At 41.7% G+C, this 17,212-nt stretch overlaps 1 protein-coding gene across 1 annotated transcript in view; it reads right to left on the bottom strand.

Moving 5' to 3' along the window:
- NBAS (NBAS subunit of NRZ tethering complex) overlaps window positions 1-17,212 on the bottom strand; it is a 383,893-nt gene that overhangs the window by 234,655 nt on the left and 132,026 nt on the right. Inside the window, exons 22-23 of the mRNA XM_075557089.1 lie at window positions 16,115-16,198; window positions 5,135-5,288 (exon numbers count right to left, since the gene is read on the bottom strand). Coding sequence (XP_075413204.1) covers window positions 5,135-5,288; window positions 16,115-16,198 — 238 coding nt within the window. The remainder of the gene's footprint in view (window positions 1-5,134; window positions 5,289-16,114; window positions 16,199-17,212) is intronic.

The following is a 17,212-nucleotide window of genomic DNA, read 5'->3' as shown; positions in this document are numbered from 1 at the left end:
GTCAGATAATACCAATTTAAGTGTAGTATAAGTCACAACAATATGTAACTGAGGTTATTTTTTTTAAGTTTTATAATAGATGTATTTAAATACATAAATGAAAAAGGTAAGAAAGGCAATATAAACCAATGAAATAAAGCAACCAATGACCAATTTTCTTTTTTTTGTAATTATCTCTAATTACTCCAAAGGAATCCAGTGCATCTAACTTATTTCTAGACTGATTAAAATTTTAAATTTCAGGTTGTCTGTCATTTTTAAGGAGGTATAGCACGTGAGCTCAGACTACTGACGTAATGTCAACTCTGTCACTTACAGTAAATAAGATATTAGCTAATATTTATACAAAAACAAAATTGCAAGGTTTAATTTACACAGTTACCACATAAATCAGGAGAAGATTTTACTCTGTCCTGTGAAAATTTTTATCAGGGCTGACTCAAGTCACCAGCAGGACTTTGGGGTAGTGAACTCCCCCACACCACTAACCTGGACCTGCTTGCAGTTGGAGCTCTCTTCTTCAAAGGGATTTCACTCACTCACTTCTAGTGTAATCATGACAAAGCATAGATATTTCACTTATGCTGTATATTGCAGTTCAGTTTTTATAAATTAAGCAGTATCATTTTTGTAAATTAAAGCAATATTTGTTATTTTCACATCAGGATAATAAGGATATATTAGAAAATATTTGCTACAGAAAAAATATTGATATAAGGATTGAGAAAGATTTATTTTTATTTATTTTAAATGTTTAAAGTCTCACTGTCTATACAGTCACTAAGACTTGAATAGCTGGTCAAGATTATAGTACCTACAAAATATTAGCTTAAGATCTGGAATTCTGTCCTGTATGTTCTGAGATAGTTGGCCATTCTTATCTGTGGACCTTAGTTGTTCTACAAAAAATACAAAGAAAAAGACTAGAGAGAGCACTTGCAGAACTTCCTCATTTTGATATTTTACAATTCTAATCCTTTTTTTCTTCTTTTTTTACATTTTATTAGGGGCTCATACAACTCTAATCCTTCTTATAAGTTCAATAATCCTTAGCTAGTCTCAAAACTTAGAATGCTGCGCCCAATCTGATCCCACCACACGGAGGCAAAGCACGACGGGGGGTGCAACAGAACAGCAAGAGGAAGAGAGCAACGAAGTCCCCGGGGAACACTAAAACTAGACTTTGAGGTCAGGGCTTGGCACCCCATCAGACTCGACCGGAAAACACTCCTAAAGGCCAGTAAACAGTCCTTGAACTAACTACAGGCTTTTATTTTTGGTTGTTGCTGTGTTGTGGGTTTTTTTATTGTTTTGTTCTGGTTTTTGGCATTGGCTTTTTGTTGTTATTGTAGTTTTGTTGTATATTATTGCTTGGTTTTGCTCTGTCTTGTTTTTGTGCATGTTATTATCTCCGCAGGTTTGTCTAAATAAAATAAGCTGGATGAACAGTCTGGAGGAGAAAAAAACAGGACCGACAGTTCCAGGGAGACTTGGGATAGGGGGAGGTGTGGGGAAAGGAAGTGGTGTTAACAAACCCAGGGACAAGGGAACAACAAGTGATCCAAATCTGTGGAGAGGAGGGTGTAGGAGGCCTGGTTGGGCATGATCGAGGGTAATGTAATCAAGAGGAATTACTGAAATCCAAATGAAGGCTGAGCATGACAGTGGAACAAGAGGAAAGTCAAAGGAAATAGAGGAAAGGATTAGGAGGCAAAAGGCATTTATAGAGGTCTAAATAGAACAAAAAATTATATCATTGTGGGGGAGTGCGGAGTGGTAACTCAAAGCCCATCTGTACGTGACTGGACATACTCTTACAGAAGGGTCATGGGGAGGAGCCGAGGCAGTCGGGGTGCAGTGTAGCAACGAAGAAACATACAACTTCTCTCTACTTTCTAAATGCTTCCTCCCCCCACTATCATAATCCCAATTCTACCTTACAAATCTGGCTGGATCAGAGTATGTACACTGGTACAGATAGGAACTGGAAACAGGGAATTCAGGACAGATGGTCCCTTCAGGACCGGTGGTGAGAGTGGCGATACCGGGAGGGAGGGTGGGGTGGAAAGGAGGAAGCAATTACAAGGATCTACATGTGACCTACTCCCTGGGGGACGGAAAACAGAAAATTGGGTGGAGACATTAGACAGTGTAAGATATGACAAAATAATAATTTATAAGTTATCCAGCATTCATGAGGGAGGGGAAGCAGGGAGGGAGGGGGAAATTGAGGAGCTGATGCCAAGGGGTTAAGTGGAAAGCAAATGTTTTGAGAATGATGAGGGTAGCAAATGTACAAATGTGCTTTGTACAACTGATGTATGTATGAATTGTGATAAGAGTTCTATAAGCCCCCAATACAATGATTTAAAAAAATTACAATGCCAAAACACTCAATCATAAATGCCCTTGGCCATCCCCCAAAAGTTGAAATAGGAAAACTCCCATCAGTAACAGCAAACAATTTATCATCAATTCTATGAATGAGACAGAGAAATTAGATTACAAAGGAGACCTCCCAAAAAAACTATCAAATGAGCCATATTATACTCAGTAAAAGAGATTTAAACGCAGGGGAGCATATTATTTCTTGCAGTATTACTGTTCACCTGACCCTGTGGAATCACCTTCCCATCAGATACCCACTGATGAGGGATTGGGTAGAATCGGAATTATACTTTCAAGTGGATTCTGGATTTGGGCTCTGAATTATCTACCCCTGTTCTGTGTGACGGTCTCCTGGGGTGTTACGAATGGATACGCATTCTGCTATGAACTGGAAGGTTGGAATTTAGCAGTTTGAAACCACCAGCTGCTCTACAGAGAAAGATGAGGTTTTCTGCTCCTGTAAAAAGTGGTTGTGAACAGAGAACATGGGGGCAGGGAGAGGTGAAAATAATAGCAATGTACAATCCATTAGGAGCTTACGGTTGGTAGGGGAGCTGATACCAAGGGCTCAATAGAAAGTACATGTCTAGAAAAGAATAAGGGCAACATATGTACAAACAGACCTGATGCAATTGATGTATGGATTGTGATAAGAGCTGTACAAGCCCCAATAAAATGAATTTATAAAAAAGAGTGGTTGTGATCGGCATTCTGTGATGCTCAACATCCCCCTCCCCCAGGATGCTGAAGACAAAAAGGGAGTATACACAGATGTGGTGAAGACAGAGGATGATTCCCAGCTATTAAAAGATATAGTATCTAGGGTCTTAATGGCTTGAAGTTAAACAAGTGGACATCTAACAGTGAAGCAATAAGCCCACATGGAAGAAGCACACCAACTGGTTCCGATCGTGAAGTGTCATGAAGACCAGGCAACGGGCATCAAAAGATTCACAACAAACAGTAAACAAACAAACAAAAATGCACTGGTGAGAATGGAGGGGGGTTGGAGCGTAGACCCAAGGCCTATCTATGGACAATGGAGCATCTCCCACAGAGGGGTTGCAAGGTGGGGGCGAGTCAATCAGGGTGCAGGAGAGCAATATACCTCTGATCCCTGGAGGCCTCCTCACCCCCAGTTACCATGACCTCAGTGTCACTTCCCAATCTAGACTGGACGGGAGCATGTACATAGGTACAGATAGGCAAGAAATAAAACTCACAACACATGGAACCCAGGAACAGGAATGGGAATAGATACCAAAAGGGTGGGGGGGGGGGGGGAGAGGTGGGCACTGGTCGCAATGAATAGCCACACACCCCCATGCAGGGGGAAGAACAACAGAAACCAGAGGGGAAGGGAGACAGCGGTCAGTGTGAGATTTGAAAATAATTAACAATCTACACTCTATCAAAGGGTCACAAGGGTTGGGGAGGGGAGGAGGAGGGCGGGATAAAAAGAGGAGCTGATCCCAAGGACTGAATAGAAGTACATGTCTAGAAAAGAATGATGAAATATATGTACAAATATGTTGGATAAAATTGATGTATGGTTTGTAACAAGAGTTGTAAGAGCTCCCAATAAAATGATTTTAAAGATTGTTTTAATTAAAATAAGAGTGGGGTGGTTCTGGGCTGTCCTATCGGGTTGCTAAGAACTGGAAGGTAGTCTAGGAAGGGAGTGTAAGTCTGACTGGAGCGATGCGCAGGACAAACGTCTGTCAATATGGGTTAGAAAGGCCTGGGCTTTAAAAGTACTTCTTTTGGGAACACAAGACATCATGAGTACAAACTGACTAAGCAGCCACTATTTTCTGTTGTCTTAGGGTTTGTGATATAATAAACAATAATTTCTTATGTTTACAGAATACTTCCATCGGCAGTGTTTTTTGTTGCTATCTAGTGTACATTTTCTTTTGTTCTGACATACAAGAAATAACCCCATGAGAAAATAAAGGGGCAGAAAGGAAGGAAACATGCCCAGTCCCATGGACTCTTGGTCAAAGTTAAGACCGGGATTGTGATACCTTAAGGACCAAAGCAATCCTCTCATGCCTCTTCCACAGCCCCTCTGGGACGCAGTTGGTATACAGCTCAGGAAAGGTTCATAAGAACTGAGGGAAACTAGGCGTGGACATAAGGAAAACATGAGGGGCTTCGAAATGTTCACTGAAAAATGAAGTTGAAAGATAATGGTATTTTTCAAAAAACGTTTAGGGGCTTCCACATAATTAGGAACAGAACTTCAAGTAAAGTTCCTGAAAGACAAAATTCCATATATACTCGAGTATAAGCCAACCCAAATATCAGCCAAAGCACCTAATTTTACCACAAAAACTGCATTAAAAATGTGCTGAAAAACTAGGCGTATACGCAAGTATATACGGCAGTAACCAACTGTCCTGCTATACTATGATAGAGACAAACTCAGCAATTCTAGGTTGATATAATCATTTAAATTAATGTGGTTTTAAACTATTAAAAATATAGAATATCTAGGAGAGTGCACATCACACACTACAGCTTACATTTTAAAGAACAATTCTTACTGCGTGTATCCAAAAAGAGCTGTAAACTTTCTGAGGCCACGAGTAGATGAACAAAAAGAATGAGACATATTGATTTTGTGGGTTGCGTATTATACACATGATTCCTCACCGTATTGCTAGCATTCACTACAGGCACTGCGTCCAAGCCTCCAAAGCACTGCGCGCATTTCTGCACAGCAGCTGGGAGTCACCCTCACCTGTCGAGCACAATGCTCTATCTCCTCTGCTCGAGAGTGGTACCATTCTGTCACCTTCTCCACGGAAAGCTGAGCTGTCCTGTATTTGAGTAACTCAGGCTGTGCAGTATACAAAAATTCATTTTCATCTTGGAGATTCGGCTCAACAACCATTCTGAAAAACACAAGAGAGTCATTAATGATGGATGAGAATTCTGCGTGTACACACAGTATACTCTTGTGAGAGAGGGGAGAGGAGGGAGGAGGGGATGGAGCACCATCAGGCTACAAAGACAAACTGGGTGCTCTCTTATAAACATGTAAACATTTAGAAGATAAATGGGACCTTTTAATATGCTTAATTTATTTTCCTATTGCTTTTCCTCACTTAAAAATGAAAACTGCTATTAATTAAATCAACACACCTATGCCACAAAATAAATCATATAAATAAAAAAATAAAACCATCCTGGAAAGCTTCTACAAAATGCACACGGCTGGGAGACAAGCACAGGCCAATACATCTGAATAGCCACCGATGGCCCAGCCGCGTCTCCCGAAGGAAAACATCCACAGGTGATTCCAAGTCAAGCATGAGGAAGGAAGCCTTGCTTTACACATTCCTAATAATTACGGGAAATAGTCCATACTTGAGTGGGTTGAATACTTAACAATATAATGCTGCACTGGTCTTTTTTAAAAAATCATTTTATTGGGGACTCCTACAATTCTTATCACAATCCATACATACATCCATTGTGTGAAGTACATTTGTACATTTGCTGCCATCATTCCCAAAACATTTGCTTTCTACTTCAGTCCTTAATATCAGCTCATTTCCCCCTCCTTCACCCCTCCCTCATGAACCCTTCATAATTCATAAATTATTATTTTATCATATCTTACACTGTCTGATGTCTACGTTCACCCACTTTTCTGTTGTCCACGTCCCAGGGAGGAGGTTATATGTAGATCCTTATAATCAGTTCCCCCTTTCTACCCCACATTCCCTCTCACCACTGGTCCTGAAAGGATCATCTGTCCAGGATTCCCTGTGTTTCCAGTTCCTATCTGTACCAATGTACATCCTCTGGTCTAGCCAGATTTGTAAGGTAGAATTGGGACCATGATAGTGGTGGGGAGGGGTATGAGGAAGCATTTAGGAACTAGAGGAAAGTTATAATATGTTTCATCATTGATACCCTGTACCCTGACTGGCTCATGTCCTCCCTGAAACTCTTCAGTGAGGGGCTGTCCAGTTGCCTCCAGATGGGTTTGGGTCTCCACTCTGCACTCACCATCATTTACAATATGATTTTTTGTTCCTTGATGCCTGATACCTGATCCCTTTGACACCCCACGGTCACACAGGCTGGTGTGCTTCTTCCATGTGGGCTTTGTTGCTTCTGAGCTAGATGGCCGCTTGTTTATCTGCAAGCCTTTAAGACCCTAGACACTGTATCTTTTGATAGCTGGGCACCATCAGCTTTCTTCACCACATTTGCGTATGCACCCGTTTGTCTTCAGTGATCATGTCGGGAAGGTGTGTATCCTGGAAGCTGCACTGATCTTTACACCATAAAGACTTCCTCTATGCCATCCCGCAGCCAGTGAGAAGAATAAGTTTCCTTTTGAACAAGGTTGGAGTTTCAAATCAAACCCCAAGCAGCTACTGAAGGCACAGAGATGAGGCTGTCTGATCCTACAAAGCTTTACAGCCTTGTCAGCTCTGAATGGCAGCATTTCCTAAAGTGGGTGCCACCAGGCCCTGGGTAGCACGGGAATCACCCCAGAGAGGCTGCAGAAGCAGACACTTATCATTTACCCTGGTAAAGTTTGCAGCTACTGGGCGGACTTTTTTTTCCGGATAAGGGAGTAGTAGGCCAAATCAGTTTAGAAACCTCTGTTGCATAGGGACACTATGAATTGACATAAGGGCAGTGAGGTTTGAGTTTGGGCTAGAGGAATGTACATGCAGATAACGTCACAGAGAACATAATTTATAAGGAGTTTTTACAAGGATTATCTTGGCCAAATGCACTCAGATGGACAGATGCATGCCATGCATGGATGGATGGATGGATGCATGGATCAAAGAAAGAAAGAAACTTAAACTAAAATATTCCTAACATGTAGAATAATGTGTTCCACAAAAAACATCTGTATCTAAAGTAGATAGCAATCAAGACATACAGTGTTGGCTTTACTGTTAAAAGACAATAAACCAATCACTATCACAGGATATATGTGATTTCACAAATATGTTTATAGGCATATATGCATATAAATATGAGGGTCAATATGTGTACAGAGACAGAAATAACAAGCATAGATACACACAGAACATTCATCTATATATGCATCATATCCTCATAGATGTAATAAACCACATGGAGAGAGTTATGGATACTTCTTAGACATAGCCAAGCACCTCACAAGATTGGGCTTCTGGGTTTGAAGGTTTGGGAGCATCCTCTCCTGGGACAACTCTGTTAACTGGCATAACATAGTTCAGAAAATATATGTTCTACATCCCATTGTGACGGTTAGGGTCTGGGAGACTAAAAAGCCTGTGGAAGCCACCTATGTCACAACCACTGATCTCCAGAGTTAAAGAAAGAGAAAGAAGAAAACCAAAGACTCAAAGAAGCAGCTAGATCTAATAATCTACACAAACCACCACTCCCTCTAGCTGAGACCAGAAGGACTAGATGGTGCCAGGGCACCACTGATGTCTACTCTGATCAGGGCACAACATAAGTATCCTTACAGAATAGAGGTTGGGGGGGGCGGAATAAGGACAAAATTCAAATTCTTTTTGAAAAGTTCTAACTCAGGAGACCTGTGAGGCCAAAGATTCCCCAAGTGCACTTTAAAACGTATAATGCAATTACCTTTGAAGCCACCTTTCAGCTCACAAAGAGAGAATACCAACTGTGAGGGGTCGGTTCCTGTAAAAACCTGCCTGTAGGGGAAACTGGTCAAAAATGGCACGATGGCAATAGGGAAGGAGACCATGGTGGGCCACGGAAACTAGATACTGAAAATGCTACAGCTGCAAGAGAACAAACGAGAATGAAGACACAACGTGAACACTAAGCCAGTGTCATGAAGGTATCTGTACAGAAATTATTCAATAAAAACCTAATGTGCTGTATGAACTGTCAGCCTAAACATAATAAAACATGATTTTTTAAAAGGATAGGGCTTCGGAATCAGAATGGGATCGGCAATGCTGTTGCATCACTGACAGTCGTTTCTTAACTAGTCTCTGAGTCAGTGTCTTCATGTGAAAAAGACGGGGCGACACTCACGACAAAGGAGCACGGACTAGTCAAAACAGTGTGAAGCATTCACAGTGAGCACGCTCTGTGGTGCTCAGCACATACTTTGTGTTTATTTATAATTAATATTGTATTAAAACTATTATAATTGCAGCATATATATGATCAGACAATTCATATATATGGCCATTAAATATTTGCTAATTTTATCCACGCTGCCTTAGACAACCTACTGTGCTTATAAAAGGTACAATAAGGAGCCCTGGTAGATCAGCTCATGTGTTTGAAATCAGCAGCTCCTTCATGGAAGAACGATCAGGCTTTCTGCTCCCGTACAGAATTAGTCTTCATCCTGGCTCCAGGCCCTGCTCTGCTCCCCGAGTCTCTCAGATAGGAAAACCTGCCCTCGGAGCAGGCCCTGGCCCCTAGCCCAACGAGGTAGGTGGCAGTTGTAGTCCCCACACCTCTAACCCCACTTGGTCATCCCATTATCCAAAAAGAGTGAAGCTCATGTGGCTAACTCTACAGGGCTGCCTGGAACAGGCAACCATAGTGAATAGACCAACGCTTCCCACAAGCCCAGGGAGCTTCAGCCCAACCAGACAAAACTAACCTACCTTCCCTGAGGTTCAGCTCCACACCCTCCCGCCCCTGGATCTTAAGACACCCAATGAGATTGAAGAGCACAGGCATTCAAAGTCCTTTTATTTACACTTCCCTCCCCCTTTTTTCTCATTTTAAACTCCCCTGTGTGCAAGCTGACACACACCTGGTTTATTAACAAAATATTAGCATAACAAAATAAGGAGAAGCTTCAGCAGGTTTTACATTTAGGCTTGAGACAGAGACTGGAAGACCAAGGGCCCAGAGGCTGCCCAAGATGCACATACCTAGCTATCCACATACCTAGCAATCCAGACCCTGTTCAGTACCCCAAGCCTCTCACATAAACCACCTGCCCTTGGGAGTCGGGCATGGCTTTAACCTGCCCTCCAAGACCACCTAGGTAGGTGCTAGGTATGGTCACCCCACCATCTGAAAAGAGCAAACCCCATCCCCTGTGCTGGGCTGTGCCGTGCCGGGCCGGGCCGGGCTGGGCTGTGCTGGGCTGGGCCGTGCTATGTAGGGCTTCTGAGGCTTTGGAAATCTTTATGGGAGCAGGTAATCTCATCATCCTCCGGTAGACTTCACTGCTCTCACTGCCGTGGAATCAATTCCAACCCACAGACAGAGCAGACCGGCCCCTGTGGGTGTCTGCGGTGGTAACTATTTACGGGAGTGCAAAGCCTCATGATTCTCCCTCAGAGTGGATAGTGGTTTCAAACTGCTGAACACGTGGTTAGCAGCCCAATGCAAAACCACTTTACCACCTGGGTTATACTTCACTTATGAGCGCTACAATTTTCTGAATAGACTCACACAGGGTTCCAGGAAAGAACAGTACTAAGCAAAAATGGAAGTTGACTAAATAAGATGATGAAATGGATGCCGCCTACATCAAATGACATCAGCACAAAACCACTATATCACTGAGAACCACGGGCAAGCTGGCATACCTTAACCTTAACAATCAGTCAGCATAGTTCCTCATCTGAGACTAGGGCATGTATCTATTCCACATCGACCGTATGTTACTAAAGCACAAAATAATTGGACAGTTCTTTTTCATTTTTGTCATAATTGCAAAATGCCAGATAATGAGACTTTCGATAAGTAAGGAGTAGGTGTATTTGTTCTAGATTGTTTCATATGCAGTAAGTTCAAAGCAGAATTGCTAATATTCTCAGATAATAGTTTTCTCCCTTCAAAAAAAACCTTGAGTATCTCAACCCATGCCTGAAACACTTCACAGCTTCTAGCTTGTCTTCCAATGTCCCACCCTCCTCTTGATGCCGACTTCACGTTTGTTCTGAAGGCATCGTTGAAACAGATATCTTCAGTCCTTGAGGAGGGTTTTCCCTGACACTCCCAACATGCATTGCTCTACTCCAACCCTCCCTGTTCTCACCCACCACACTCATCTTCTAGGGAGCACAGTTCTACCTTTCTTTCCAACTCCGCTGTCAAGTCATTCCGATGGGAAACTCTTCCGGCCCTTCCCCAGGGTTAGGACTCCTGCAGGGCTCTTTGTCAAACAGGGTCCAGCTCACTGTCCCTCAGACCATTGGAGGGCCTGACTATAGATTGAAAATAAAACAACCTATGAACAAATTCCTATGCGCACTGCACATATCTCATTTTGAAGTAAAAACCAAAACGGGGCAAAAACACTCAGTGGGCCGCATGTGGCCCGCAGGCCATAGTTTGAGGACCCCTGCCTTAATGTAGACTCCCAGCATACTCTGCACTTCTCTCTCACAGTGCTCATTCCGATTGTAATTACGGTAGCAGCAGAATCTTTCCTGCTAGATTGAGTACTGCACAAGGATAGAGACCACTATATCTGTTTGCTCGTTTCAAGGATATTGAAAAAGAGGCCAAGTGCAAATTAAATGAACACACCATATAAATGATCTGTACTACTAAAGAGTTGTATCATCTTCAAAATCATTACTTTCTCTATCAAACTCTTCCTGGCTCTACATTGATACCGTTTTGGAAGTTCCAGCAGGGTATGTTGTGTTTCCATCTATGTGTGCATTACTTTTGGACAGCCTGCTGGGGTTGTTCTAAGGAAAAGCATTCTAATTCTTTTTACCTACATATTAGAACCCTGAAAAAGCATGGGATACCCAGAAAGGGATTGATCAGCTGAGAAAGGGATTGATCAGTGTAAAAAGCACCCTGTAGAACTGAGGGAGTCTGTGTGACGCACAATCTCCCTGCAACGTTCTCAAGTATCACACCCGCTGCCCTTCATCCCCGTCTGTTTCCTTGACCTCCCCAGTCTCTCACTACAACATTTCTAAATACTCTGCTTCTGAACAGTTTTGGAGTGTGTTTGTTCGTTTGTTTCTTTTAATCATAAAAACTACTGGGGAGCAGGGTCCACAGCAAACAAGAAACTAAGTCATTTGCTTCCATTCTTGAAAGTCAACAGGTATGGTCCCAATTCTATCTTGCAAACCTGGTTAGACCAGAGGAAGCACAGCGCTGCAGATGGGAACTGGAATCACAGGGAATCCAGGACAGGTGAAACCCTCAGGACCAGTGGTGAGAGTGGTGATACCGGGAGAAAAGGGGGGGGTAGAAAGGGGAAGCCGATCACAAGGATCTACATATAAGCTCCTCCAAGGGTGATGGGCAACAGAAAAGTGGATGAAGGAAGACACTGGGCATATATGATAAAATACTAATTTATACATTGTCAAGGGTTCATGAGGAAGGGAGCTGGGGGGGCGGGTTGAAAATGAGGAACTGATTCCAGGAGCCCAAGCAGAAAGGGAAAATTTTGACAATGATGAGAGTAATGAATGTATAAGTGTGCTTTACACAATTGATATATGTGTGGATTGTGATAAGAGTTGTATAAGCCCCAATAAAATGATTATAAAAAGTCAAGAAATAGCTAAACAATTATGTCATTGAGTAATATGGCTCTAAATACAAAACAATTACCATTTACAATAAATAAAAGTATTTACTTTGGAGGAACAGAATATGGAAGAAGGAATATAAAGGGCTTTGGTTATTTGCTTTTAGCTTATGAAATATTTTTGACTTGTTAATGTATCTGCAAGTATATAAATTTTGATAAAAATGTATAAACTAAATTAAAAAAGGAGTATACCAGGATATTTATGGAGTGGTGATTACTTGGAGATGGCGCTCCAAGTTACAGTCCTTGTAATTACTAGATGTGGTTTAGCCCGGGTTAGCTGGAACCCAACACACCCGGCCAGCCGACCTCCCAATAGACCTGACATGAGTTGGTTCTGGGTGAAAGTATCTCAATTGTTCCATGACAACAACTTCTTTTCTGGCTTTCTGAATGTTGATTGAGGTCTTTTCTTTCTTACTCATTACTTGTATTTTGGTCTTTATATTATTACAGTGTTAAACGGGGGGGAGGGTGTGCATTTTTACTTGATATAATTAAACTATTAGACTATATGATATGTAAATTGTGAGCCAACAAAACTGTTGAAAATCTCAGCAAAGATAAAAGAAAAACACCATTAAAAAAACAACGGGCTCAAACACTCCTCAATGCATGAATACTTTCTTTTATTAAATTGGAACTCTGTGATGCTCACTCTCCTGACACAACTGCTGAAGTCAAAGTGGGTGAACAAGTAAATGTGGTGAAGAAAGTTGATGGTGCCCGGCTATCAAAAGAGATAGTGACTGGGGTCTTAAAGGCTTGAAGATAAACAAGCAGCCATCTAGCTCAGAAGCAACAAAGTCCACATGGAAGAACACACCAGGTTGTGTGATCAAGTGGTCCCGAAGAGATCAGTTACCAGGCATCAAAGAACAAAAAATCATATCATTGACTACACACCTCCATGATAGGATCGCTGAAGACAAACGGGTGCATAAGCAAATGTGGCGAAGAAAGCTGATGGTGCCCGGCTATCAAAAGAGATAGTGTCTGGGGTCTTAAAGGCTTGAAGGTGAACAAGCGGCCATCTAGCTCAGAAGCAACAAAGCCCACATGGAAGAAGCACACCAGCCTGTGCGATCATGAGGTGCCAAAGGGACCAGGTATAAGGCATCATGTAAAAAAAATAGATATATGTGTGTATATGTATATACATATATGTGTGTGTGTATATATATGTATGTATACCATATTGAATGAAGGGGGAAGTGCAGAGTGGAGACCCAAGGACCAAGTGTCGGCCAATGGAGATCCCCTCTTAGAGGGGTTTAGGAGAGGAGATGGGTCAGTCAGGGTGTGAGGTAGTACCGATAAAGAACACAGCTTTCCCCCAGATCCTGGATGCTTCCTCCCCCCAACTACCATGATCCGAATTCTACCTTGCAGGGCTGGATAGGGCAGAGGTTGTACACTGGTACATATGAGGGCTGGAGGCACAGGGAATCCAGGGTGGATGATACCTTCAGGACCAAGGGTGTGAGGGGCGATGCTGGGAGAGTGGAGGGTGAGTGGGTTGGAAAGGGGGAACTGATTACAATTATCCACATGTGACCTCCTCCCTGGGAGATAGACGGCAGAGAAGGGGGGAAGGAAGACTCCGGATAGGGCAAGATATGACAAAATAACAATGTATAAATTACCAAGGGCACATGAGGGAAGGGGGAGCGGGGAGGGAGGGGGGGGGGAAAAGAGGACCTGATGCAAAGGGCTTAAGTGGAGAGCAAATGCTTTGAGAATGATTGGGGCAGGGAATGTATGGATGTGCTTTACACAATTGATGTATGTATATGCATGGATTGTGATAAGAGTTGTATGAGCCCCTAATAAAATGTAAAAAAAGAAAATGATTAGGGCAAAGAATGTACAGATGTGCTTTATACAATTGATGTATGTATATGCATGGATTGTGATAAGAGTTGTATGAGTCCCTAATAAAATATTTTAAAAAGGAAAAAAAACTGTTAAAAATAAGAATTAAAGGTAGTCCTGGATTGTTGAACAGAGCAGGAGATGGGATGAAATATATGAAGATCCCCACGCAAGACAATCTCAATAAATTAACCTGGCATGCTTTAATTAAAAAACAACAACAACGGATTTAAAGCCTCAGAAAGTCTGCATAAGTTCCGTCCAATTGCACTAGATGCTGCATGCTACCTCTCATCTAAATATTAGGCTCACTTAAAATAATGTTTTCTAGCTCTGTATTTTTCTTCTCTCTAGGGACATTTTGTACATTTTTTTAAAGTTCCTTACTTTTACCTCCCAATTCTTCTAATGTTTGTATACCAACTATGTTTTTGAAGTTTTTATCTAAATGGTTATTCCTCTCTGATCCTCTCATTTGCTGGTTTTGCCCTATCTTTTCATTGGTTTTCCTTGTCAAATCATCTAAGACACTCTGAGGGTGTGCCAAGATTAAAATATGGGTAGGTTTCATGTGATCTGCTAGTACATTGGCCATCTGGACCCAAATCTCACCCTTCTTCTTAGAGGCTATTCTGTTTCTCCAGAAAAGACTTTTCCACCCTCCACTTGGGGAATGTATGTGCCTGGCAGCAGCATTCTAGGAGCTGGGAGAGTTCAGGGAAACAGGCTTTCTGCATCCAGAAAACAGTTCCACTAAATGTCTCTCCCTTCGGTCCTAACACTGCACTCTCACCCTTTGCAGTGACTAATATGCAAAAATCTAGACACTCCCTGGCTCAATCTAGAGGCTCGAAGGCTCAATTTGTGAGTCCACAAATTCTAATGCAGTGGTTCTCAACCTTCTTAATGCCATGACCCTTTAATACAGTTCCTCATGTGGTGGTGACCCCCCCAACCATACAACTGTTTTTGTTACCACTTCAAAACTGTAATGTTGCTACTGTTATGAATTGTCATTTAAATAGCTGATATGCAGGATGTATTTTCATTGTTAAAAATTGAATATAATTAAAGCACGGTGATGAATCACAAAAATGATATATAATTATATATTGTAAAATATTGATTTCTAATTACAAATAAATTAAATTTTGTCTTGAAGTATGGTGTAGCATGCAACAGTCTTCACGCTGGGTACTCCTTTGTGGGCGTGTCTGCATGTGGGCGGACCCACCTGGAGACGGATAAAGGAGAAGGATAGAGGAGTGCTGTCTCCGTTCCTAAGACCATCGGAAATATGTGTTTGATGAGAACCGTGCTCTAATGTCACTTGGGAAAAACATGAAGCAACATGGCTTCAGTAGTAATGATGGCGGAGTTCGAGTCCAATGCTCCTCATGTGGACATTCCGCCCCATACCTCACTTCCCTTACCCATCTGTGCAGCATCTGGTGCCTCCACGTTCTGAGGCATGGCAAGGTTACATTGTACACAAAGGAAAAGGAAAACTAAGTCAAGGGAAAAGTCCAGTGCACGCTATGATTACAGCTCTGAAAAATACATCTGTGTAAGTCAAACCCCAATGAAGAGTATCTCAATATGAAAAAGAGTTGATGTGTTAGGGTTAGCTTCAAAACAATTCCTTCATAACCTGTTAAGACTTTTTCAAGTAAAACTTGATTTTCCATTTCTGAATTTTTTATTTTACTGATGATATTCTTACACAGAATGTCACAATCTGTTCACATAGTGCACAATACTTTCCCTTTTGTGGCAAGATATAAATGCAAATACATGCTTCCTGACACTTCTCCTTCATTCTGCTGGTAGCCAGAGTAAAAAGGGAAAATCTAGTTAAATGTTCCTTCTCCGGCAAGACAGAAAACTGCACTTCGTGCATGCTTCATCATTTGTCAAATAACAGATCTGAAAATAAAAGTCAGTTACCCAATGGTTTAAAAATAGACAAAGCATTCATTAGGGTGAAAATGTGATAGGACTTAGTCAGATGGACTAACATCCCTGGGAACGTGACTATCCTTTAGCAAAGGTCATGATAGAAACTCCCTGACTGAAGTAGGGGCACCTGCAGATGGTATCTGGCATTCAGTGGGCTGAGATCAAGTCACACTTTTTAAACACAACTAAACCCAGAGTATTGTTTTTAAACTTCAAACCAACTGTCACCGTCACGAACAACCACCAATTCAGAAATCACACTTCTCACACTGCCCTCAGAGGGCTACCTATCCATTGATCACCCCAAGGACTGCAGACACCTTCCTTCCGCTGGCTCATACTTACTTGCACGCCGATTCCTCACACCAATCCTTATCGCGATGCGTATGTTCATGCCAAGGAATGATCACCAAGGAGCCATCACTGCCACTTAAACAAAAAAAAATAATAATAATAACAACATTTACAATGTGCATTATCTAAATAGACAAAGAATTTTTAAAAGCATCTTTCACTTAATCATCGATTCCTATAATAGCATGTAGACTTGTATACAACACATATTGAACACAATGTAGATGGCCCAGTGGCACAGGCTTACAATGCTCAGCTGCTAACCCCAGGTCCAATTCCAGACCCTGCAGCAGCTCCACAGGACAGGAGGAACCTGGTGACCTGCTCCTGTAGAGATTAGACTTGAGCTAACCCTGGGGCCTCTACTCCTGTAAGGTCATTGTGAGTCAGACGAGAACCCACAGCACACAACAAATGGACGTGCTCATACAGTGAGATCAAAGATAAACATAAACTGATGGATTTCCCTTGTATCACAAATAGTCCAGAAAGTCAAAATTCAAAAATCAAAATTGTGACAAACAGCTGAAGAATGATATAGATATGTGTTAATATATGTGTTCTAAAACATTTATCGAGTCCCATTGTATCCTTTATGTACACGGATCAATAGAAATGGTCCCCTGTCCTCACAAGACTTATAATTCACAGTAGTGCTATACAATAAAACTTGCTGTTTCACAAAAATATCCTTTATCTGTTCTATCCAACACAGAACCACTAGTTACATGGACTTATTGAGCACTTGAGATGGGATATTGCTACTGAGAAAGTAGATTTTCATTTCATATTAAAATAAGTTTAACTTAAAAATTTAAATCCATAGAGATCATAGTAAAAGTGAACAAGTGATTTTGCTGACTGAAAATATTACTACAAGATAACAGAAGGAGAAGCTAAAGGAAGTAAAGATAAAACCTGATGGGATGGAATTAAGAATAAATGAAAAACAGGAAAGCAAGAAAAATATAATAACGTGTTCCACCAGTCCTCCAAGCTGAGAGACAGTAACGGCAAAGGTCTGTCTCTGAACTGCCTGTGCTTCCTTTCCGCGTGACTTTCCAACAGGCCGTAATATAAACACCCACG

Source organism: Tenrec ecaudatus, chromosome 8, assembly GCF_050624435.1.
Source record: "Tenrec ecaudatus isolate mTenEca1 chromosome 8, mTenEca1.hap1, whole genome shotgun sequence".
In the NCBI taxonomy this organism is placed as follows: domain Eukaryota; kingdom Metazoa; phylum Chordata; class Mammalia; order Afrosoricida; family Tenrecidae; genus Tenrec; species Tenrec ecaudatus.
The sequence above is the reverse complement of the archived record's forward strand: the minus strand, read 5'-3'. Positions and strand labels throughout refer to the sequence as shown.